The following is a 26,703-nucleotide window of genomic DNA, read 5'->3' as shown; positions in this document are numbered from 1 at the left end:
AACTAAACTAATGTACAGCTCTAATTCCCGTTTTTGGATGAACCCACTCAATTGTCAATTTTAAAACAAGAAATGGAATTTATAGAAAGCAAAAATTTCAGGCAAATATAAATTGATTACTGTTTTATACATTCAATTAATCTCACTGCTTAAATATTTAAGCCATTTAATTTATTCTAGAGGGCAGTTGTAAACTATGGAAGCTAACATGAAACACAATTTACAAAACTAATACCCTTCTTGTAGCATTTCACTAAAAATTGACCCAAACGAATGTTGATTGACGCCGAACAGAGAACTTAGTTGTAATCTTACAAGATACATGTTGAATTAAAAAGGCTACCTGAACATTTACATAAACATCATATTGTAAAGAATCACCATCATATTTAGGAATTTCCATTGGGGGTAAGGTGACAGAAAGATTTTATTGAACTATGAGCTCGCTGTTTCTCGTTTGATTCCTTACCAATTCATAGAATTCATTTTGAAATCCCTGGCTTAGTGCAGATCAATCCAGATAAATGTTGTCACGAGCCCCATAATCAGTTGTTTGTCTCTGGCTGGGTGCAGGTAGCTGATGAACAGGCATCTGAGAAGAGTACTGGGTTGGCTCATTTTGGAGCCATAACAGACATCCCATAGGTAGGTTGCTTCGGTCTAGCACCTGGTGAAGTTTTGTCGGCCATCCACTTACTCAGTGCCAGTTTGGCGTCACAAGACCAGTCTGGGTTCTGGCTGTGGGTTGACTTTAGCTGTTGTTTCCAGCTTAGTAGCTCCTTCTTGGATTAAGGAACTCTTCTTCTGAGATACTCTCGAGCTGCATTTTGATCTTTGGCTTTCCAGTATGTCCCTCCTTGCCCCAGCAGGTGCCTGCTTCGTGGCTATTTCCAACCGTTCCTTCTCTCTCGTCAGCTGTTCTGCTTGTCTTTCAGTCTCTCTCTTCAGCTGTTCTGCTTGTCTTTCAGTCTCTCTTCAGCTGTTCTGCTAGTCTCTCAGTCTCTCTCTTCAGCTGTTCTGCTTGTCTCTCAGTCTCTCTCTTCAGCTGTTCTGCTTGTCTTTCCGTCTCTCGCTTCAGCTTGGCTTATTTAGATTTTTTAGATTTAGAGATACGGCGCAGAAACCCACCGGGTCCGCGCCGCCCAGCGATCCCCGCACATTAACACTAGGGACAATTTTTAAAAAACATTTGCCCAGCCAATTAACCTACAAACCTGCACGTCTTTGGAGTGTGGGAGGAAACCGAAGATCTCGGAGAAAACCCACGCAGGTCACGGGGAGAACGTACAAACTCCGTACAGACAGCACCCGTAGTCAGGATCGAACCCGAGTCTCCGGCGCTGCATTCGTTGTAAGGCAGCAACTCTACAGCTGCGCCACCGTGCCGTTCTTGTTCCTCAATCTCATTTTTTTCCTCTAAGGCGGCAGCTTCTAGCGAGAGAGCAGCCATCTCAGCTTCAGCTTCCATTTGAGCAGAGACCCTCGTAGTTGAACTGGCTACAGAACCAGATTTACATCTGGATCTTCGCGTTGAAATGTTTGAGACACTATCCTGAGGTGTAATTTCTTCTCCCACTTCAACACCTTGTTGCATCGCACCTTCTACTGTAGAGTGCAATGTTTGAGCTATGGTTTCAGACAACCACTTCTCCGCATCAGCCATGAAACCATCAAAAAATTCCACCCTCTCTTGGAACCACTGAGTGTACCATTCGAGTTGCTCCTTTGGCAGTTGTAAACACAGTATTGAGTGTTATTTTTCTCCAACCTCATGGCAAAGGTTAAGTAGTTGATCCAGATTAGATTGTACAATGTTCGCATTCTCATCTGATTCCATTAGTTCCTTCAGATATTCAATTAATATGATGACCTGCTTCCACAACTTGTCTCTCTCCTTCTGGCATCTTTCCAGATAGGCTGCCTCTCCATTTTCCAAAAGTTTAATATCTCTTTTCTGATATCTTCTTGATTTTTGCTCCGCATCTCCCTCATGTGGCAGTTCTTCATACTTACCTGATGGAAGATCCATGATGAATTGGTGCTTATCGCTATGTTCCAGAAACACCAGAAGAATTCAAAACAGAATGAGTATTTTTTCAAAACACATCATTAATTACAAGGCTGAGAGTCTTCGGCCAGTACCTATGGTAAACAATCGCTAGCTGAGCACCTTATCTTGTAGAAGTTCACAACATCGTTAATTTTCAAGGTCGTGCTCTGCGAGTTTGGTTTTCTCATCTCCTCATAGCATACACAAGCTTCTTGTATCAAATAGTACTTCTGCAGAATTTTCTCACAGGCTTAAGTTTTTTAAACTTCTTAACTTAAAATTACGACTAAACAGTCGTCTACTCACGGTACCCGGTCAATGAAGTCTTCAATCTTCTAATAATCCAGGTGTAGACCATGTCAATTTGCCTTCGACCGGCAGATTCTTTGTTCCTTAGATTTCAGCTCTAATCCCTGGCAGAGATTCAGCTTGTTCTTCAATTCCACTGTTGAATCGGATTTGCTTGTAGAACAAGTCTTTCTTAGATTCTTCCGTTAGAATAGTTTTCTTGCTCAAATTCCATTCGGAGAAAAGTTTTTTACTCTAATGTAATGGCAGTTTCTATACCTTCTCAAAGTCCAGCTTTGATAGCCATTACTCCTCGGGATGGAATGGAGGTATAGCTTACGTACACACTGCACTCTGAGATAACAAAAACGAATCTTCCAAACGCTGTTTCTTGATTAATTGGTCTTTATTCAAGTAGCACAAATCAAAAGAGTAATTCATAACTTTTAGTTCTTATCAACTGTTTCTTCTTCAAACAAAACAGTAAAAATCATGTAGTCATTACCGTGTGGTCCTTGTGAGTGTAGCTGGCGCGAGTGTGGCAGTCGTGAGTGTGACTGGCGCGAGCGTGATACAAAACTGTATTCTCTCCATCCTCCGAGACTAAACTGACCCACAATCTGTCGCTATGCTAGCTTCCTCCCATGTGGACACTCCCCATTACGTATCAAATCACACCCACAAACATGCAAAAAAGACAGAAACTAGAAATATTAAACATAGCCATAATACAATGACAGTAACTAAATTAGGCGTAAATGGCTCCTACACCCGTACTAATCAAGAATCTATCTCTCTGTCTTACAAATATCCATTGACTTGGCTTCCACAGCCCTCTGTGGCAAATAATGCCACAGATTCACTACCCTCTGACTAAAGAATTTCCTCCTCATCTCCTTCCCAAAGGAACGTCCTTTAATTATGAGGCTATGGCCTCCAGTCCTAGACTCTCCCACTAGTAGAAACATCCTCTCCACATCCACTCTATCCAAGCCTTTCATTATTTGGGATGTTTCAATGAGGTCCCTCCTCATTCTTCTAAACTCCAGCGAGTACAGGCCCAGTGCCGTCAAAGGCTCATCATATGTTAACTCACTCATTCCTGGGATCATTCTTATACTCCTCCTCTGAACCCTCTCCAGAGCCACCACATCCTTTACAGCCAGTTCTGATTAGCTTGGTTAAAACTAACCCATTAATGAATCTCTTTATAAACCCGTTTCTCGTAATAAATAGTAACATTTGGCTTCCAAATAGATTTTGAAATACTGTTTATCAATATACTTGATTATACATATAATCCTTCACCTTAACTGTAGTATGGGTTTTCATGCCACAGCGGTATGTTTTTGCTGATGATGCAGTCATCTGAATGTCTCTTGTTAATTGGCGCCATTTTGCACAATTTGGCTTTGAACATTGTACCTGTTACAAACATAATGTCATCAATTGGTGCAGAAAAACTAATATTCAGAGTATTGATTTGTCTAACATCAAGGAAACATCAGGGCACAAAAGAAAAGGCTGTGAAGTGGTCGCAATTGGTTGAGCAATGACAGATTTCAACCTATTTAAACAACTAAAATTGGCAATAACCAAAAGTGCTAAAGATGTCCAGGAAAACTATGCCCTTAGGTTTATTCCTCACAGTTAAGTGATTAAAAAAAAATGTTTTTCCAACTGAAGTTCAGTTGGGAACTGAAAAAATGTTTTCCCAACTGAAGTTCCAATGGGAATTTTCGATAGCAGTAAATATACATATACAAATCAGTCTCTTTCATAAAGGGATTTACCTAAAGATACACTTCAGAAATTATTACAAATTATCCCGATCAACAGTAACTCGCTTTCATAGATTAGTTCTGCAGCTTGAGCCTTGCTTAGTTTATAATAAATATTGTTAAATTCTTCAAAGTTAATAAGTGTAATTTATTTGTGCACCTTTCTGCAATCAGAATCAGAACACTAACTTGAATATTTGTTTTTATTTATTGAACTTACCCAGAAAGGGACCAATTGATCAGACATGAATGCTTTCAGGCTAGGTTCACTTTTGCCATTGCTGGTCCAAATTCTTTTCCAGGTAGCATATTTTTCATATCCATCTTTATGGCTAAGGAACAATAAAACACTATACATTAGTAATAGGGAATATGTTTACATCATTGAATATAATACTAATGTGATAGAGTAAAATTCTGATAACCCACTATCCAATTGGTCAGAAATCTAGATGATTCAGCGTGGGGCCCATCTTAGTCCAGTTTCCCTTGCTGCCTTTAAACACATCAGGACCTTGTATCCCTTGCTCCCTTAAGCTCACTCAGTTAATTGGAAAATGTATTGAACTTCTGTGCAATATCTAAAAAAAAATTTAAAGGTATATTGGGAATCAATAGAGTAACATCCAATGTCCCAGGAATTAGCCCATCCATCAGTGACAAAGTCCCAAGAGTCTCGGGGTATCAGCATTTTACTGCATTTTGGAGATAAGAGGACAGCAGAAGTAAGTCATCTGGAGCAACTCAGCACGTCAATGTTTCTGTTCAAGATCGTGCATAGTCAACTATCCCTTTGCCTTCATCCTTCATCAGTCAGAGTATTGAGTACAGAAGTTGGGAGGCCATGTTGCAGTTGTATAAGACGTTGGTGAGACCGCATTTAGAATATTGTGTTCAGTTCTGGGCACCATGTTATAGGAAAGATATTGTCAAGCTTGAAAGAGTTCACAAATAAATTACACTTATTAACTTATGAGTTCAGAAAAGATTTACAAGGATGTTGCCACGACTAGAGGGTGTGAGCTATAGGGAGAGGTTGGGTAGGCTAGGTCTCTCTTCCATGGAACTTGGGAGGATGAGTGGAGATTTCATAGAGGTGTACAAAACATGAGAGGAATAGATCGGGTAGATGCACAGAGTCTTTTACCCAGAGTAGGGGAATCGAGGACCAGAGGACATAGGTTTAAGGTGAAGGGGAAAAGATTTAATAGGAATCTGAGGGGTAACTTTTTCACACAGAGGGTGGTGGGTGTATGGAACAAGCTGCCAGAGGAGGTAGTTGAGGCTGGGACCATCCCATCATTTAAGAAACAGTTGGACAGGTACATGGCTAGGACAGGTTTGGAGGTTAGGCAAGTAGCTGGGACATTGTTGACCGGTGTGGGCGAGTTGGGCCGAAGGGCCCGTTTCCACACTGTATCAATCTATGACTCTATGACATGCTGCTTGGCCCACTGAATTCTTCTAGCAGTTTGTTTTTTTGCTGCACTATTATTGCTCTTCAACGAGAAGCTTCATACAATATAAATGGAGTGACTGGGTTATTTGCAAGTTGTACAGTACTTTCATTTTGTTGCTATCCCTTTTAATTTCTTCCTCCATTTAATATTTACACCATTAAAAACCTGTACAAGTGCCTGATGAAACTCAGAGATGGAAGAATTACCATGTGATACTCGAGTCAGAAATAGAAGGGGCTGGTAAGGGACATTGTCTTGATTCAGCTAAATTGACCATCACAATTCCACAAATGGCACGATTTAAAAAAAAACTTGGAATGGAACAAAATAGCCAGGATTATTACTTCCAATTGCGATTCAAGGAAGTGTACATGTTCAACTGTGATGTTCGAGTTGAATCATGGCTTTTAGTTCAGTCGAGACCCGAAACGTCACCCATTCCTTCTCTCCCGAGATGCTGCCTGATCTGCTGAGTTACTCCAGCATTATGTGAATAAATACCTTCAAATTGTCTATGAACATCACTACTACATGATGCCCACAGTAGCATCATTGTGCCCAAGATCTATACATGTTCTGTTGAATAACAATTGGAAATAACAATCCTCAATATTTCCTCCCACCAACAGTCAAGCAATCCTGATGCCATTTGTGGAATCAATCCCAAACGTTTAGCATTCTGGAAACATTTAATTTGAAACTGGGTGCTTCCAAAATAATTAAGGAGACTAGTCCAAATACAGCATTTTGTGACTTCATTCAAGGTGGAGAGGCTTAAAAACAGGAATGCCTACAAGTCTCTCAAAGCTATGTTAAGCATTTTTTTTTAAATGGTGAAATTCAAAATAAGACAAAATCTCCAGAAATTTACCTGCGGTAACAATGGTCAAAGCATTCGTTGCAGAAATGTTCCCCACAAGATAAATGGTACCAGCGTGATGTGTAGCCATTTTTAGCACATCTACAAAAAATAAATTCCAAAGTGAATGCATAGCAGTTACACTTCCAAATTTCCAACCTAAGAAATGTTAAAATATTTAATCACGTATCATTATGAAATTTGAGGAAAGCCCAAGCAGCATGTCAATAACAGACATGATCAGAACTAGGAGGTGCTCAGTAACAAAAGGCAATCAAACACTTGTATACACTGGAATTTAGAAGGATGAGAGGAGATCTTATCGAAACGTATAAGATTATTAAGGGGTTGGACACGTTAGAGGCAGGAAACATGTTCCCAATGTTGGGGGAGTCCAGAACAAGGGGCCACAGTTTAAGAATAAGGGATAGGCCATTTAGAACTGAGATGAGGAAAAACTTTTTCAGTCAGAGTTGTGAATCTGTGGAATTCTCTGCCTCAGAAGGCAGTGGAGGCCAATTCTCTGAATGCATTCAAGAGAGAGCTAGATAGAGCTCTTAAGGATAGCAGAGTCAGGGGGTATAGGGAGAAGGCAGGAACGGGGTACTGATTGAGAATGATGGGTCATGATCACATTGAATGGCGGTGCTGCCTCGAAGGGCCGAATGGCCTCCTCCTGCACCTATTGTCTATTGTCTACTACCATTAAGGCAGTAAAGTACACCTAAGCACTCAACAGAAGATAATCAGATTGAAAGTGACACCAAGGATTAAGCCTCTTATCAAGTAGACAAAAAAAGGCACATGAACAAAAGCTTAAAAGAGAATTACATTTAATGAAAGCTTTGAAAGGGAATGGTGTAAGGAGAAAATTTCAGAACTTAGTCCCTAACAAGCTGAAGGGACAAGAGACTAGAAAGTAAAAAGCCCCAAAGAGTAGAGCAAATTTCTCACTTGCAGGTCTGGGATGGACTTATGGGGGTCGGGAGCACAAAATGATGCGCGATGGGATAAAGATGAAGAGTTAATGCGGAGTGACAGGAGTACAAATGGTAAACAAAACTCAGTGAGGTTATTGAACATCAGCAGCAGAGCCAAGATTACAGAGGATGGAAAACTGGAGACCACCCAGGAGAACATTAGGAAAGTTAACCTTAAAGTAAAGCATGACGAATATGGGGACAGGGGCAAGTTGATGGGAATATATAAAATATAATCTCTTCATAGGTCAGGAAAGTCCAACATTTTTCTTAAAATCAGTAATTTTGGGGATCTAGGCAGCATAGCCAGCATTTACTGTTTAGAACTGGCATGAGAAGATGGGAGAAATGGGTTTCTATCTCAGTCTGCTGCAGCCTTTCTGGTAAAGATAAACCGAGAATACTGCCAGAAGGGAGTTGCAGGATTGATGCCCAGCGGCAATGTGGGAACTGCAATATATTTTCAAGTCACGATGGAGTGCAATTTAGAGGAGAACCTACAAATGGTGGTGTTTCCAGTCACCTGAAGCTTTCGTGAACCTTGATGAGAGAGGTCATAATTGAAAGTACTGTTTCAATACCCTTAAGCGAGTGGCTTTTATTGATGACACATACTGAAATCATTGGGTGACAGTAGTGTATGAAATATATGATTAAGATGGTGAATGGGGCAGCAGTCAACCAGGCTGCTTTGTTCTGGATAGTGGTGAGATTCTTGCGTTATTTTGATCCTGCACTCATCTGCTTGAAGATTGGCAAAAACTTACCGAAATGGATGCAGTTTGAATCTGAATCCAATAGACAATAGGTGCAGGAGTAGGGCATTCGGCCCCTCGAGCCAGCACCGCCATTCAATGTGATCATGGCTGATCATTCTCAATCAGTACCCCGTTCCTGCCTTCTCCCCATACCCCCTGACTCCGCTATCCTTAAGAGCTCTATCTCGCTCTCTCTTGAATGCATTCAGAGAATTGGCCTCCACTGCCTTTTGAGGCAGAGAATTCCAAGCCTTTGCTACTTATATCTCTTCCAATGTTCCACTGCACTCTAATGACTTAGTAGGAAAGGCAAAGATAAAGATTCCCTACCCTTTCCGAATTATCATATCATATCATATATATACAGCCGGAAACAGGCCTTTTCGGCCCACCAAGTCCGTGCCGCCCAGTGATCCCCGTACATTAACACTATCCTACACCCACTAGGGACAATTTTTTTAAAACATTTACCCAGCCAATTATCCTACATACCTGTACGTCTTTGGAGTGCGGGAGGAAACCGAAGATCTCGGAGAAAACCCACGCAGGTCACGGGGAGAACGTACAAACTCCTTACAGTGTAGCACCCGTAGTCAGGATCGAACCTGAGTCTCCGGCGCTGCATTCGCTGTAAAGCAGCAACTCTACCGCTGCGCTACCGTGCCGCCAATTGAAAAACTACATCGTACTAGAACAGATGAGTCGAGAAAATATTTATTTCCCCTCAATCAACAACCAAGTATTTCTGAGCAGTCCTCAAATTAAGTTTACGAACAAAAACACAGAATAGACCCGGAATCCAGATTCCACATCTTGAGAGCTTTAAATTATGTAATTAAGTGGCATGAAAGGAAGTCGATGGGTGCGTGGGAGAGAATAAATTAGAGGAGCATAAGGAAATAAGGAGAGGCAAAGAGGAATGCACTGTTTTGAACCAATATGAACTTCATGATGTGGCCTATTGCTATTTTATTATTAAAAAGTGATAAAATGTTCTTGCTATAAAATTATAGACTCAAGTTGACTTGCCTTTCTGAAGCACTTGCAAAGCAAACAGGGTGTGTTGCAGTGCAGCCAGCCTTTTCACATTTCCTATATTTTTTTTCGCAACCATCTTCCTCTTCCTCAGTTTCAAATGTTTTCCTTTTGACCTTTATCACATCCCAAATAAAGGTTGAATTAATATACATTCGTGAATTGCTGGAGTTGCAGTGACATTATTTTACAAAATGAAATAATGAACTATTAAATATCACATTCTGGAGTACATTGCAATAAGTATTAAGATATATCAATGACTAAATCTTCTAGTGTCTTTAAAGTAATGTGGAATGTAAACCATATGTACCATTAGTGGCATTTCACTTACTACAGCTCACATCCATCTGCAAAGCTGCAATGACATCCTGCTTGCATCTTCCCAAGGATGGGGATTGCAAATAGAACGATGGGAAGTGGAATCTTCAATAGAAAACAAGGCGAAATTCCGTACAAATACAACAAATTCATAAGGGGATATTTGCAGCCTTGCAGGAACCCAGTGATCATCTTGAACTGCATATCAATATATATCAGTTTAAAATATATCGTTCCCTCATTTCTACAAAAGTTGTTTTAATCTTGATGCTAATTTAAATTAATGTTAATTTAAGTATTAAATACCTCTAAAATTTGCAAGTTCTAACATCCAGTTGTGGCTATAATTCCTATAGTTGTGTGCGTCATTCTTTTAAAATTAAAGGTCTGTAGAAAGTTGTATTAACCCAAAAGACAAAATGGCATTCAATTTCATTCAAATCTTTAAAAATCTATGAGGTGACACACTACTCCAATTTGAATTAAATTGAAAGGTGCAACAGATATTGGTTTTAATAGGTCTGTACAACACCTGTCTTCCAGATGACCTCAAGGGGGGATTGTTATCCATTGCCGTTTCGAGTATAACTGGCCTTTTCTTTGTTCGCATACGCCCACTTATGCCACTCAAGGAATCTACAAATAATAGACATGTAATATCAATGAAATATTCACCTTTGAATATACTTTAGAAAAACAAAACTAAACAATACAAGCCTTCATTCGCCATTTGCAGTCATCTATATATATATATATATACATACTACATACTACTAAAACTCAGATCTTGTATATATATATATATATAATATGTATCCATATATGTATTTCTGTGATTTTGCCAAAACGGTAAACAATAGCACTACAGTTTTTGCACCACATTAATCACCACTCTCGCGGCGACTATTTATAACAAGTTTTATCTAAATTGGTCGTATATTTTTTTAAGTTACAGACATTTGATAGTTTAAAACTCTAATTTCTAAACAATTTTTTTGGCTGGGAGAGGAGAAAATGGGGGGGTGGGGGAAGAGAGAGTGAGGGAAAGGGGGGTGGTGGGGAAAGGGGGGTGGGGGAGAGTGAGAGTGGCGGTGGCAGAGGAGAGAATGGGGGGGTGGGGGTAGAGAGAGTGGGGAAAAGGGGGACGTGGGGAAAGGGGAGGTGGGGGAGAGAGTGGGGGTGGGGGAGGAGAGAGTGGGCACCTCAGTCACACCCTCTCCCCTTTCCAGTCCCCCCTCTATGATGAATGGGCCCACTTGGTCTAGTAGTTTATTAAATATCTCCTGTGATTTGGAAACTGGTTACAAGCAAGCTAAGGTGTCGTAAGCCTCATGGGTTTGGTGTGATTCAACAGAGAAATTAAACTGAAAGGAACATTAGAGAGTTAACAAGGTTAAGAAAAATTGTATAATCATATATGAAGGGCAGAACTTATTTAGATCTTACACAAAAAGTTACACAGACATCATTGAGACAAACAATATTTGGCAATTGTTGAAAATAGATTGCAACTATCTTTACAGCAAGAACAAAAGTAACTGTACTAAATAAAAAAATCTCTGGTTAACTGGATTTGCCTTCTCCTTGCCAACTGCAAATTAGAATTTTAAGTTAAAAATCAGGAGCCCACCTAACATAACAATTTTGATGAACTAAAAATTGAAAATGACAGCAAGGATTTTGTTTCATTGCCACGAGTTCCACCTGTACCAGTAAACTATAAAATATACCACGGCACATTGCTCAAATAAATGACACCAGCTAAAGGTAGATATATTGGATATTTTACAAAAGGTTTGACCAGAGATCATAAGAAAGATAGAGAGAAAGAGAAAGAAAGGTATGCAGGAAATTCAAGATTAGGAATTCTCCATCAGAGGGCAAGGCTGTAAATGATGGGGAAAATGATCTGCAGAATTCATGTGTTAGGGTTTAAGAATTAAGAGCTTTTAGGGGGTTGAGGTGATGAAGGAAGATAATGGATGTGAGTGACAAGGAGTTAGATAGAGCTCTAGGGGCTAGTGGAATCAAGGGATATGGGGAGAAGGCAGGCACGGGTTATTGATTGTGGATGATCAGCCATGATCACAATGAATGGCGGTGCTGGCTCGAATGGCCTCCTCCTGCACCTATTTTCTATGTTTCTATGTGGAGCGACGTCAGAAATTGATCATTTTAAATCTAAAAGGTTACCAGGCAAAGTACCAATGTAGGATGATGAACTCAAGCAATGGGCATTGTGTACAGGATCCAGTCAGCAATTTTTGGATAACGTCAGATTTATAGAAGCTGGAAAACTAAAGGCTAGGTAAAGTATCAAAGTAATCAAATCTGAAAATTTGTATTTCTGAAAAAAATACATCTGAAAAAAGTTTTCTTGATGGATGTTTCTTTTGTGTGTTTTGGGGGTTGTGTAATTTTAATGCCTATTTTGATGCTTTTGTTGTTGGACTGTGGGTGACTGAATTTCGTCCAATTTGGATGACAATAAAGCTATCTTGAATCTTGAAAGTAATAAAAGCAAGGTCAAATGTTTTAACAATAGTTTTTGACGCAGAAAAAAAACATTATAGGCTATAGGTTGGTGGTCTAAGTGAACGTGTGACATCAGAAGCTGAACTCTGGATCAATTGGTTGGCACGGTTGCTAAGCTTCAAATTCATTTAGAAGTATTGTGAAGAAAAGTGCATTGATAGTTATGGAACTAACTTTTTCATTGGGGAAAAACATGGTTGGAGTTCCTTCCATTCGAGTGGATAAATCCGTGGCTCATTCATGTTTACTGTTGGACAAGTAGCTTGACAACAGAACAACGAAGTCCAGAGGGTTGATTAAGACAAAGAACAGAACAGCTTTGCAATGTTTCCACCAAACAACAGTCATGTAATCTTCCAGCCCAGACATAAAATATGTCAGACTAAAGACTTTGGAAAAAAATTATTGTATATTTCAACACACTCACTAATGTAAGCTAAAAGTGTGAGATACAACAACAACCATGAGATGCAATATCCATAATTACATTTACCCTATAAATATACCAGACTTTGCCAGAAACTTAGCTAATTTCATTTTATACAAACATTTAGAATCGCATTTAGAATTTTTCTCTGCCAAGAAGTCCTTGCTTGCCAGTGATGATCCCCTTCTCCACTCTTCATGGACTCCCCCGTCGACCATCTACTCTCTCTGGACCTTTTTATTTTAAAATGCCGGCACATCAACCATTTTGACTTCTCTACTCCTCTTACACACTTCAATCTCACCTTCACTGAACATGTAGCCCTCCACACTCAGTAACAAATCTAAATATTATTATCAAACCCACCGACAAGAAAGATGCTGTTGTAATTTGGCAGACTGCCCTCAAACAGTCTGACCTCTCGGTCCACAGGTTGGCGCCACCAGCACTGGCTGCCTCGCCAGCAGTCTGTCTGTCCTTTCTACTGTTTTTGTTATGTTAAGTATGTGTTAAAAGTATGTTTTAGTGTTTCTTGGTTTGTTTTATGTGAGGGGTGGGGAGGGAGGAATTGGGGGAAACCTTTTCAATCTCTTACGTCGACGGAGATGCGATTTTTCTCCGTATCGTATCTCCGTCCCCACTGCGACCTAACATCGAGGAGTTGGCGGCCTTTCCTGGAGACCGGCCCGGCGCTTCATGCCGCGGACTTTAACATCGCGGAGCTGCGATCCTTTACCGAGGATCGTCTGTGGAGAGCTCCAACCGCGGGACCTACGGACTTTAACATTGTGAAGCCCGCAGTCTCTGGTAAGAAGAGGCCAACTCGTGAGCTCCATGATGCAGAGTTTTTTCAACCGTCCCGACGAGGGGAGTTTCGATCATCCTGGCTTCGGACATCGGACCGTCGGCAGTGGCGACTGTGGTGGTTCAACAGCCCCGACCGCGGGTGAACAAAGAGGAAGATGTTTGAACTTTATTACCTTCCGTCACAGTGAGGAATGTGGAATTCGCTGTGGTGGATGTTTATGTTAAATTTTATTTTATGTGGCTGTGTGCCTTGTTCTTTTCACTTAGTATGGCTGTATGGTAACTCAAATTTCACAGTACCTTAATTGGTACATGTGCCAATAAAATGATCTCAAAATCTTGACCATGCTGAGGCCAGGTGCCAGCTCTCAGTCACCACCCCATTCCTTCCCCTTGACCATGACCCCACAGACGAACAACAGGCCACCATCTTCCAGACCATTGCCTATCTCATCACCTCTGACAATCTCCGCTCTACAGCCTCCAACCTTATAGTTCCCTGGCCCTGTACTTCCCGCTTCTATCTCCTTCCTAAGATCCACAAACAAGACTGCCCTGGCAGACTCATTGCTCCTGCCTGCTCCTGCCCCACAAAAACCATATCTAAATATCTTTATTCCACTTTGTCCATGCCTTGTATAAACTCTTCCAACCTACATCTGATACAACTCACACTCTTCGACACTTTAATAACTGTCAATTTCTAGCCCCCCATTGCCTCATCTATCCCATGAACATCCAGTTCGTTTATACCTCCGTTCCCCTCCAGGAAGGTCTCAGGGCACTCCTGATCTTCCTTGAACATAGATCCAATCAGTTCCCCTCTATTAACATTCTCCTTCACCTGGTGGAATGTCTTCACCCTCAACTTCTCTTTTGACTCCTCTAATTTTCTTCGTTAAAGGTGTCGTAGATGTCATAGATGGATCCCTCACCCATGTTCTCCTGTATATCCCGTAGTTCAGCTCTCACTCCCCCTCAACAAGATGGACAAGGATAGAGTTCCCCAGGTCCTTGCATTTCACCCCACGCCTCCGCATCTAATACAACAGGGGGCGCCACACGATGGCTGCCTCACCAACGGTCTGTCTTCATCTTTTCCTTCTTTGTGTTTTGAGTTTGTTGTAAAATGTATGTTTTAGTTTATCTTTAGTTTTGTATTATGTGGGGGGCGGTGGGGGGAAAACATTTCTTATCTCTTTCCTCAACGGAGATGCGACTTTTTCCATGTCATATCTCCGTCCGCACTGCGGCCTAACATCATGGAGTTGACGGCCTCTTGCTGGGACTTCTAGAGCTCCAACACCGTGGAGCATGTGGAACATGTGGAGCATCGCGGAGCGGGTGATCCTTTTGTCAGGGGTTGGCCTTTTGTGCTCCAACCTGCGGGAGCTGCGGACTTTAACATCGTGAAGCTCGCTGTCCCTGGTTAAGGACCGATTTTGGGTACTCCAAGCTGCAGGAGTTCGATCGCCCCGATGTGGGAGCTTAGACCGACTGGACGAGGGAGCTGGATCGCCGGCTGTGGATGGTTCGACTCCCCCCAACCGCGGGAGGAAAGATGATAAGACTTTATTGCCTTCCATCACAGTGGGGAATGTGGAGGAGCCGCTGCGGTGGATGATTTTGTCAATTTTTATGTAGTTGTGGGTCTTGGTGCTTTTTTGTTATGACTGTATGGCAAACCAAATTCCTCGTATGTTGCAAAACATACTTGGCTAATAAATTATGATTATGATGACCATTCTCCAACATCACTTTCTTCAACGTTATCCCACTAGCGGTTACATCTTCCCATTCCTACCCCTTTCCGCAGAGACTGCGACATCCACAAATTATTGCTTCACTCATTCCTTCCCACCAAAACCATCCCATCCCCAGGTAATTTCCCCAGCAACTGCAGTAGATCTAACATCTGTCCCTGTATGTCCTCCTTCACTTCCATCCAGGGACCCCCCGCAGCCCATCCCAAAGAGTTACTCCAGCACTTTGTGTCTTTGTTACAATTGCACAACAACCAATTTTTTTTCAAGTGGTCAATGACCTCGATTTCCAAAAAAAAAAGCAAGTGAGATTGATCTAAAGTTCAGCAGCAGCCATAAAAGCACGACACACTGAAATTATGCATGGCGAGGTGCAATGCACATGCCTGTTTTATGCAGAGATTTTTGGTAATAATATCCTATTAGAGTACTGGCCAAAGAAAGATCAGATCTGGGGCCAAGGGATGGCGTGGGAAAGAAATGGGAAAGTGATGTTCAGAGGGCAATTGGGGCCCAAGGTATATCTGTTGCCACCCTTTGACTGCTAATATCAAGGTTCTTAAATACTCATCCTGATACGAGACTGATGACTCCGGTTTTTCATACTATACTGCTCCGCAACTCTCCAGATAAAGAATTACTGTCTGAATGGCCAATTCCATCCATGGCTCATAGATTAGAAATGAGTTTTATGCAAGCAACAAAAAATGTTAAGCACATATTTTAATATGTCTATGCCTTTCATCCTCCATGATGGAGCTTCAAACAAACAGCCTGGAACAATTTGGAGCCACATTTGCAGACGGAGCCAGAATCTCTCACAGAAATCTGATCCAAGATGAGATTCCTTCACCTATTTCACAAAAGAATTCCTAATCCACAGCGAGACAGTAAAGCACACTACAAAAGAATCCGGGCAAGTTATTGCAAGAGTTCTAATGAATGATCACGTATAGGAGTTCAATTACTTTGAGTGAATACACATTTATCAGTGAGCGAGCTTAATACAATGCACCTAAAGTATTGCTTTAACATTAAGAGGAGTTGCGATCCGGGAGACATTCAGCATTTTGCAGCAGATTCCAAACATAATTCTCATCATGTGGCAATAAAGAAAGTAACCGTTGTTTGACATCATATTCAAACATTGTTTTTCATCCGGCTTGCCAGTGAATTCTGTCAAACTACTGCAGTTTACATAGGTGTAACAACAATACAGGAATTACTTTTTTGTTCGGTTTTAATATAGTGTTATGGCATTGAGCGTGAGCCTTTTACATATTATAATACCAGAATCTAATTCCTGCTTAACAGTCATTAGATTGGAAACAATAATTTATTTTCTATTAGTCTGAAGAAGGGTCTTGACCCGAAAAACATCACCCTTTCCTTCTCCCCAGAGATGCCGCCAGTCCCGCTGAGTTACTCCAGCATTTTGTGTATACCTTCGATTTAAACCAGCATCTACAGTTCTTTCCTACACATTTATTTTCTATTGTCAAGTTAAATGCTTCAGATGCTGAAAATCCAAAATAAAAACAGTAATCACCCAAGTTCAGACCGCACCTTTGTAAAGAGGAACACATTTTAATAGTTTGGGTCAATGACCTGCATGAGTTTAGTGTAACCATATTATAAGCAAATGCACAGCTAGGAATAAGGTGTTGGAGCACAAGTTCTGTAACAAAGTTGCCTGTTTAAATGGCTGAAGTTTGGGAAGCGGTACAAATAGAGCCTACCCTTATATTGTAGACTTCAACAGTACAGTATCCATTGTAGATGCTCAGAGGCATTATGAAATGAATTTTGGCCGGAAGGGATATTAGATCTGATGACTAATATGCTGAAAGAGTTAAATGCTTCAGATGCTGAAAATCCAAAAATAAAAACAGTAAAAAGTTCAGACTGCACCTTTGTAAAGAGGTGCAGTAACGAGGAGCTCCTTAAAGGAGGAAGGGAGAAAATTAGAAAACCTAGATAATTGAAGCCATGACCTCTTGATTGATCAAACAGCAAGAAAATGAGACTGTAGATATCTTGAAAGATTGCAAGACTAGAACATAACACCATTTTAATTTATTTTACATTAATTCTCAATTGTCTCACTGAATTAAATTTACAACCCTCACCAGCTAAGAAAGGATAACGTTTGTTGGTTAATTATGCTAACAAAGATAATATATAAAGCAAAGCATTTAGTTTCGTTTATCATTGTCACGTGTATCAAGGTACAATGAAAAGCTTTTATCACGTGCAATAGAACTTTGTGCCTGTTTGTTCCCACCAAAAACTGTCCAGTGAAGCTAGTCACCAGTTTTAAAATATTGTAAATTACATGCTTTTATGTCTTTAAAAAGTATACATCAACGAGCAGGCATCACCACAAAATATATAATTATGTTTAAATATTTCATTATTTAAAATCAGAAACACCTTCCAAAAAGGATTGAACCGTGCTCAATCACGAAACACACATAATCTAAATAATAAAAAGTGGTTGTATGCATAAATAATTTAATTGCCCCACATGCAAAGGATATTTTTAACAGCAAAGTCAAAACAATGAGACAAGCATGGTAATTATCTTGAACTTTATGTAAAAATTCCATGGCAACATACTGTTGAAAGTTCTACCCCTTCTTCCTTTAATCACCTCCCCTCTGTTCATTGCCCAGTGCAATAACTGCTGTCAGCCATGATATAAAAATCAGCTGGATCTCACCCAAGCACACACAGAAGATCCAACTTGTGGAAATTTAATAATATCTGATTTTTTTTTAAAGTCTTCAAGATAGGAAAGTTAGTTACAGAAACACAAACATCTTCATGGGTTATGGAATAGGGCAGCAGCTCGTTAATTATGCAGGTAATCAGTATTTAAAAACTATTTACATGTAACCTCCCCACAGTTGTCAAACAGATAAGTTGTCTTTAAAACGAAAACCGGCCAGCTCACAAGAAACTGCTTACTCTGGAATCTTGTGCACAAAAAAAGGGCTGGTGAAACTCAGCGGGTTAGGCACCAACTGTGGAGGGAAGGTAGGGACAGACATTTCACGATTGGACCCATCTTTAGAATGAGCATTCTTCCTGACCGGAAATGTCATCTGTCCATTTCCTCCACAGATGCTGACACAAGGAATTGCAAAATCTTAAACAAAACACAAAGTGCCTGGAGGTCTCAGCAGTCAGGCAGCAACCGCATAACCTCCTGAATTCGTCCAGCACTTTGTGTTTTGCCTTCCAAAGATGATGCCTGGCCCATTGAGTTCCTCCAGCCTTTTTATATTGTGCTACTTAATGGAGCTGTTTTGGAAACTGACAAGGCAATCTCTGAAATCAGATTACAGACAGTTGTCAGTAAAGACCCTTACAAAACCTGGGGATTGCAGACAATTTTAGAAAACAGTTGAGCTATGAAACTTTTTCATAGTTTAAAACTACTCGACTCAAAGCTTCCAATGAGTATCTTGCTGTTAAAAAACTAAACATTGCAAAAGGAGTTAGGATTTGTACATCTACCTTTTAGTGCATTAATGCTCCAACATCTTAAAATTGTATCATCACAAAGTAAATAGATTTCAATTTATGTTAATTCAGTACAGCTTGGCTATTATTTTCTATGCTCAAACCTATATTCATATCAGCAACAGACACAAAATGTTGGAGTAACTCAGTGGGTCAGCAGGAGAACATAAATAGATGACGTTTTGGGTTCGGACCGTTTTCCAGACCCAACCCGAAACAACACCATGTTCTCCAGAGATGCTGCCTGACTCGCTGAGTTACTCCAGCATTTTTCTGCAAACCAGCATCTGCAGTTCCTTGTGTTTACAACCATGTCAGCAGATTGAGAGATAAATGCAGATTATGGCAAATCAATAATATTTGAATGATCAGTAAATATGAATCAAATCAGCTGTCAAAGTCTTTAAGGGCATTTCATGGGTGGAACTTTCTCACTTTAATGCGGGAAGCACTGCTGTCATTCAGTCCCCATTTATGGTGTCCAGAACAAGTCAGTCAAGGAGATTGACCTGCTGAATTTGGACAAAGTAAGTCTGGGCTTGGGCACTGGGACTGCAATTTCACTTTTTTTAAAGTTTAGAAATTCATCCTCAGCTGCTCACACAAATGAAGCTTAGAAAACAGTGGATGCGCATTGCATTTCATTTCTGAAATTTGATTCCATAGGACACAACTGAACCAAGTGTTATAAGCATAGCCCAGTGTTGTAAGCATAGCCCAGTGCGCTGCTACTATGTTACATATGTATGCATCAACTGAGATTGAATTTCAATCTAAAATCTATTGACATGGGGGCGCAGCGGTAGAGTTGCTGCCTTGCAGTGCCAGAGACCCGGGTTCAATTCTGACTACGGGTGCAGTCTGTCCGGAGTTTGTACGTTCTCCCCGTGACCTGTGTGGGTTTTCTCCAGGAGCTCAAGTTTCCTCCCACACTCCAAAGACATACAGGGCTGTAGGCTAATTGGCTTGGTAAAATTGTAAGTTGTCCCGAGTTTGCGTAGGGCATGTTAGTGTGCGGGGATTGCTGGTCGGTGTGGACTCGGTGGGCCGAAGGGCCTGTTTCCCCGCTCAATCTATAAACTAAACTATACATCAATATGTTAAAAATAATCCACTTCTAAGGAGCTAAAATTGTTGTCTGCAGGTTATTTTAGTTATAATAAAAAACTTACAAATTGTAGACTAATTCTTTAAACTGACAAACAGAAGTCTTATTTACTTCATAGATTTTGTGGTTGTGATACCAAATTTCTCATTACGTCATGAAAGTGAAACGACTTTAAGGACTTATGTGCATGCACAATTTTAAAATGTATATCTTGAAGCTGCAGTTAGTGATTCAATCCTCCCTCAAAAGCAATGCTTTTTATCAGTCTTCTCTCTGGTGTAATCAAGCTGAAACAGTTGGACATTGTCAGTTGGCATGTGATTGAAATATATCACCAGCGATGCACCAAACCTGATTTAGTGAGCATATTTCCCTGGTTACCCTAAAAATATGCAAGTATACGGGCAATATGGGCGGCACGGTAGCGCAGCGGTAGAGTTGCTGCTTTACAGCGAATGCAGCGCCGGACACTCAGGTTCGATCCTGACTACGGGTGCTGCACTGTAAGGAGTTTGTACGTTCTCCCCGTGACCTGCGTGGGTTTTCTCCGAGATCTTCGGTTTCCTCCCACACTCCAAAGACGTACTGGTATGTAGGTTAATTGGCTGGGTAAAAGTAAAAATTGTCCCTAGTGGGTGTAGGATAGTGTTAATGTACGGGGATTGCTGGGCGGCACGGACTTGGAGGGCCGAAAAGGCCTGTTTCCGGCTGTATATATATGATATGATATGATATGATATAAATATTATGGTTCTCATATATTCCAATATAATGGATACATTTTAAATTTATGGTTTTGCAGGTTATCTTAATTATTGCCAAGTTTCCATCTTTATTTTACACTTGAATGCATAAAGAGCTAATTAAAAATGCGAGGTAGACACAAAATGCTGGGGTAACTCACGGGGCAGGCAGCATCTCTGGAGAGAATACTGCCTGTCCGCTGAATTACTCCAGCATTTTGCGTCTACCTTCGATTTAAACCAGGATCTACAGTTTGTTCCTAAATAATTAGAAATGCTTGCAGTCATGTGAGATGTCCAACCAGATTGATGATATCAGATTAATGGGTGCCAGGAATCCCTTCTGACTCAATATCTGAAAAGAACCAAGCAAAGATAGAGAAGTACACATTGGCATTCACTATTTCGGCAGCCTTCTCCACTGACAAAGACAAGAGCTAATGCTTCACCAGTGATCCAAAAATAACCCACCATGTAATTTCAGCGTAAGATAGACTTAGCTAAAGAATATATCTCTATACTATCTTCTCACTCAGGGTATGTTGTTACTTAAATCTTAAAAGGAAATTATTCATTCATTTAAACAAGTTCAGCTAATGCACTTAACGCAAATCAGGTTGGTGCCATTGCAGAAAGGATGTGGAATCAAGTTAAATGTGAGAAATTGATCTCTCATGAGACTTTTACAAATGCCGCCTCAATGTTGTGACAAGTGGAAAAGGAATGGCACTTGCCATCCATCATAATCAAACTTACGATGGCTTTTGAGAGGCAATTTAACTTTACTCTTCATCCTTTTTCTGCATAGTGCCCAAAGAAAATCAATGATGTAATAAAATGTGCATCCCTTCAATCAGATTGAAGAATCCATGGATGAAACAAGCAGTTTAAGGCAGGAAGTATGAATCAAGATGTTTAAAACATGAATCATCTACAGTAAGCAAAATAAGAAAATGTAGAATTTCAGTGTCAAATGGCTACTTGGGCAATAAATATTATTCTACCGCTGCACCATAGAGAGCATCCTAACGCATGGCATCCCTGTGTGGTACCTCAGCTGCACGGAGGCAGAAAGGAAAGCTCTACAGCGGGTAGTCCATAGAGCTCGGAGGGCCATCGGAACACAGCTACCAGACTTAGAGGGCATCTACAACACACGATGCCTCAGAAAAGCCACCAGCATCCACAAAGACTCCTCACACCCCTGCAACAGTCTGTTCGAATTCCTTCCATCGGGCAGACGATACAAGGCCTTCTACGCCCGCACCTCCAGACTCAGGAACAGCTTCATCCCCAGGGCCATAGCTGCTATGAACCGGTCCTGCTGAGCCGGATGGTCACAACGCATAGATCAACTTGCACTTTACCCTGTCTAAAACTAAAACTGTTACAATTGTTTTGTTGAGTTGCTGTTGTCTAAATTACTTAAATTATTGCATCGTATGGGAGGCGCATTCCCAATCTCGTTGTACCCCTAGGTACAATGACAATAAAGATATATTGTATTGTATTATATTGTATATAATATAGGGGCTCTGTAAATGCAAGCATAATATTTATTGCCCAAAGACTCATTAATGGAGATTGATTAAACCTTTTATTTTTTAACTGCAAAATGTTGATCATGTCTTTAAAGGACAAAATGGAGATAGCACCCTGGAGAGGTTGAGTGACAGAATTCCATGTCTGCTGATGCTGCAACTGCCAACGGTGAAAAAAAATAAAAAATTGAGGATTGCCAAGAGACTAAATACGTAATAATGTAGATATTAATAGATGGATAAGGACTATAGGAATTTGAAAATAAGATTATTTTTGAAAGGATCATGAATACGGACATACAAACAGCATATCATGAGCAACTATGATGCAACTTTCTGTCTTCACTCACTTGACTGCAATATTCCTCAGCAAAAGTATAAAGATCACTGGAAGGATAGTGTATTTTCTTGGATTGGAAAGCAGTGAATGAATCGGTCAAAGTCAGCATGGATTTATGAAGGGGAAATCATGCTTGACTAATCTTTTGGATTTTTTTGAGGCAGTAACAAGTAGAATTAATATGGGAGGGCCAGTGGATGTGGTGTATCAGGACTTTCAAAAATCCTTTGACAAGGTCCCACCCAAGTGATTAGTGTGCAAATTTACAGCACATGGTATTAGGGGTAGGGTATTGACATGGATAGAGAACTGGTTGGCAGACAGGAAGCAAAGAGTAGGAATTAACGGGTCCTTTTCAGAATAGCAGGCAGTGACTAGTGGGGTGCCGCAAGGCTCGGTGCTGGGACCCCAGTTGTTTACAATATATATTAATGATTTAGAGGAGGGAATTTAATGTAGCATCTCTAAGTTTGCGGATGACACAAAGCTGGGTGGCAGTGTGAGCTGTGAGGAGGATGCTATGTGGCTGCAAGGTGACTTGGATAGGTTGTGCGAGTGGGCAGAGACATGGCAGATGCAGTATAATGTGGATAAATGTGAGGTTCCCCACTTTGGTGGCAAGAACAGGAAGGCAGATCATCATCTGAATGGTGTCAGATTAGGAGAAGGGGCGGTGCAACGAGACCTGGGTGTGCTTGTACTTTAGTCATTGAAAGTAAACATGCAGGTACAGCAGGCAGTGAAGAAAGCTAATGGCATGTTGGCCTTCATTGCGAGAGGATTTGAGTTTAGGAGCAAGAAGGTCCTACTGCAGTTGTATGGGTCCCTGGTGAGACCGCACCCGGAGTATTGTATGCAATTTTGGGCTCCAAATTTGAGGAAGGACATTATTGCTATTGAGGGAGTGCAGCGTAGGTTCATCACGTTAATTCCCGGGATGGCGGGACTGACGAATGATGAAAGAATGGGTTAAAGACTGGGCTAGTATTCGCTGGAATTTAGGATGAGAGGGGATCTTATAGAAACATATATAATTCTGAGAGGATTGGACAGGGTAGATGCAGGAAAAATGGTCCCGATGTTGGGGGAGTCCAGAACCAGGAGCCACAGTTTAAGAATAAGGGGTAGACCGTTTAGAACTGAGATGAGGAAAAACTTTTTCACCCAGAGTTGTGAATCTGTGGAATGTCCTGCCACAGAAGGCAGCGGAGGCCTATTCACTGGATGTGTTCAAGAGAGAGTTAGATTTAGCTCTTAGGGCAAAGGGAAGCAAGGGTATATGGGGAAATAGCCAGAACGGGGTCCTGATTTTGGATGATCAGTCATGCTTATATTGAGTGGCGATGCTGGCTCGAAGGGCCGAATGGCCTACTCCTGCACCTTTTTTCTGTTTCTATGTATATCAGACTGCAACTTCCTTATTTTTAAACAAAAGAATGTTGTTGCAAGTTTCTGTCCAATTTATCTCATTGTTATGCAGAGACCTCATGGTGAAGCAATTATTCCTACTGCAAAAAAAATCACACTATTTGAGTATAGGTATTTAGATGGCAGAATTTGTCAGAATTTCCTTTCCTTCTGCTTCACTCAAGGAATCCCACATCATAATTACTAAATAAAGCTGCTCATTGGAATGTCTGGAACAACAATTTATATTACCATTTTCACAAACATTGATATTCAATGCAGTAACGTACATCACATCCTGCCAACAAATCATATTTGCTACAAAAGGGATACAAATTAAAATGTAGTTATTCTATTATAGACAATTGTCAGGATAATTGAAGTATCTAGTTTCACCAAAAATGCTAAACATTGGCAGCACATTAAAATACAAAAATGTTAATTACTTTCTCACGATCTCTATCATAAACTGCTTAGTCTACATGAAGGAAAACAGTTAACTGAACAATAACGACAGACAGTAAACTTTCTGACGTTTAAACAATGTAACATTTCCTACAAGCCTTTAAAAATACAACTCATTAAATGGGGAGGAGGGGAGGCTATTACATTCAAATTAATCAATAGTTTAAACTGCAACTCCCTACCGATTATTATTAATGACAATCACTGATAAAGGGTTATCTTCTGTTTGTTCCGTCGTTGCATCTGTCACTACCAAAATAGTTTGTGTGCATTGTGCCGGTAAACATTGCACCCAACAATGACAAAACAAAGATCAGATTACATTAAAAGTGCCACCTGGAGAAAATACCTTCTGAAGTAAGCAAATGGGGAGGGAGTGGGGAAAAAATCTCCATTGAAATGCTGATTCGAAACAAGGAGACTGCGATGGCTGGTCAATGTCAAGAACAGGCGTCAATTTCCACTTCTCGTTAACATTGACCTTGCCTTGTTGTTGCCGACAACACAGTGATGTGGTTTTAATCCTGCTCAGTCTGTCTAGGCGAGCCCGGGGTCTCTTCGGCTCGGTGCCTGAGTTCAAGGCCGGTGTCTGGAGATCTTTGATGTCCTCTAATCCCACCTCGCACACGGTGCGTGGCCGAGAGGGGATGGGATGGGGAGGGGAGAGAGTGTGAACGACAGCCCCCGCCCGGGGAGGAGAGGAGAGGCCGACCCGGCCCAGCAGAGTGATTGCTGGCGTGAGGGGCGGCGGATGAAAATAGATCTTTCTTTTTAAAATTTTGCCTTTAAAATCTTTTTATAAATTTTTTATAATCACTCTAAAGAAATGGACGAAAACAAAGCGGCACCAGCACTTTACCTGTGTCCGAATAATACATGGTGGCGCAGCTGCCAGCCGATCCTTCCTCCTCCACCTCCTCCTCCTCCTCCTCCCTCTCTCTGGTTCCTCCTCCGTACCTCCTCTCTCTCTCTCTCACTCCCTCCCTCTCACTCCCTCTCCTCTCTTCTCACTCCTCCTCTCTCCCTCCTCTGTCCCTCTTCACCTCTCTCCCTCCTCTTCTTAACCCTCCTCTCTTAACCTTAACCTTCCCCCCTCTCTCTCCCTCCCCTTCTGTCCCTCCTCCTCTCTTAACCTACCTCCCTTTCTTCTCTCTCCTTCCTCCCCTCCCTTTCTGTCCCTCCTCCTCTCTAGACTTAGTCTTAGACTTAACCTTCTCTCTCTCTCTCTCCTTCCACCCCTCCCTTTTCGTCCCTCCTCCTCTTTTAACCTACCTTCCTTTCTTCTCTCTCCTTCCTCCCCCCCTTTCTGTCCCTCCTCTCCCTTTCTGTCCCTCCTCCTCTCCAGACTTAGACTTAACCTTCCTCTCTCTCCCCCCCCTCCTCTCTTAACCTTCCCCCTCTCTCTCTAACTCTCTTTATCTCCTCCCCTCCCTTTCTGTTCCTCCTCCTCTCCCCTGCACCTTCTCTTCGCTGTTTCTCTCTCTCTGTCCCACCCTCCCTGCGCTGATCACCGCTCCTCTCACCTCAGCACCGCCCCTCCTCTATCCTAATTGATTTTAATCCCCTCCACTCTCCTCCCCCTCACCCGCGCGGGCGGGCGCGCGCACGCTCCGCTCCTCCCCCTCACCCGGGCGGGCGCGCGCACGCTCCGCTCCTCCCCCTCGTGGGCGGACGCGCGCACGCTCCCCTCCTCCCCCTCACCCGCGCGGGCGGACGCGCGCACGCCTTCCTTCCTCCCTCCCTCCGGCATCTTGACCCGCACGACGCAACTCGGGCGCGCTCACCGAGGGGTCAGGGCGCGGGTGGACGCGCGCTCGCTCGCAACCCCCTCCGCTCGTGGGAGGGGCTCGCTCGCCCTGAACGCGCGCGGGCGCACACCCCCCCCCAACCCGGAGCCGAGCCGAGGTAACGCGCGAGAAACGGCCCTGACCCCCTCCCCCCAACACGTCCCGCCCCCGCACGCGTCACAAGCCCCTCCCCATACCACGCCCCCCTCCCCCCGCGCGCGCCTTCCAACCAACGTCGCCCACACGCGCCCCGCCTCCCCCACAAGCCCCTCCTCCCGCACATCCTACGCGCGCGCTGCCGGCCCTTCAACGGCCGTGATTCGAAGAACCCGCGCGCCCGCCGCCGCTGCCATCATCATCATCAACAACAACAACATCAACAACAACAACAGCAGCAGGGGCGAATTCAGTAAGTGTGTCCGATCGCCCTCCGACTCTGACACACCGGCGAGACAAAACGTTATACAGCGACTTGGTTTGTATACACTGGAATTTAGAAGGATGAGAGGGGATCTTATTGAAACATATAAGATTATTAAGGGGTTGAACACGTTAGAGGCAGGAAACATGTTCCCAATGTTGGGGGAGTCCAGAACCAGGGGCTCTGGACTCCCCAGTTTAAGAATAAGGGGTAGGCCATTTAGAACTGAGATGAGGAAAAACTTTTTCAGTCAGAGAGTTGTGAATCTGTGGAATTCTCTGCCTCAGAAGGCAGTGGAG

At 42.0% G+C, this 26,703-nt stretch overlaps 2 protein-coding genes across 3 annotated transcripts in view; one reads left to right on the top strand and one right to left on the bottom strand.

Moving 5' to 3' along the window:
- Positions 1–25,124, bottom strand: part of kdm1b (lysine demethylase 1B) — a 53,116-nt gene extending 27,992 nt beyond the window's left edge. Inside the window, exons 1-6 of one of the 2 annotated variants that reach the window (XM_078414826.1) lie at positions 25,056–25,124; positions 10,065–10,168; positions 9,206–9,327; positions 6,451–6,540; positions 4,340–4,451; positions 3,647–3,763 (exon numbers count right to left, since the gene is read on the bottom strand). In XM_078414826.1, coding sequence (XP_078270952.1) covers positions 3,647–3,763; positions 4,340–4,451; positions 6,451–6,540; positions 9,206–9,327; positions 10,065–10,168; positions 25,056–25,074 — 564 coding nt within the window. In that variant the 5' untranslated portion in view covers positions 25,075–25,124. Of the gene's footprint in view, positions 1–3,646; positions 3,764–4,339; positions 4,452–6,450; positions 6,541–9,205; positions 9,328–10,064; positions 10,169–24,545; positions 24,656–25,055 lie in introns of those variants that run through there. The other variant, XM_078414817.1, reaches the window with a different exon arrangement.
- Positions 25,125–26,330: 1,206 nt separating this feature from the next.
- The window catches only part of LOC144602098 (putative thiopurine S-methyltransferase), a 55,724-nt gene continuing 55,351 nt past the window's right edge, over positions 26,331–26,703 (top strand). Inside the window, exon 1 of the mRNA XM_078414806.1 lies at positions 26,331–26,392. The gene's annotated coding sequence lies outside the window, so the exon portion shown is untranslated. The remainder of the gene's footprint in view (positions 26,393–26,703) is intronic.

Source organism: Rhinoraja longicauda, chromosome 2, assembly GCF_053455715.1.
Source record: "Rhinoraja longicauda isolate Sanriku21f chromosome 2, sRhiLon1.1, whole genome shotgun sequence".
In the NCBI taxonomy this organism is placed as follows: Eukaryota; Metazoa; Chordata; class Chondrichthyes; order Rajiformes; family Arhynchobatidae; genus Rhinoraja; species Rhinoraja longicauda.
Note: the sequence above shows the minus strand (reverse complement) of the source record. Positions and strands in the feature narration are given on the sequence as shown.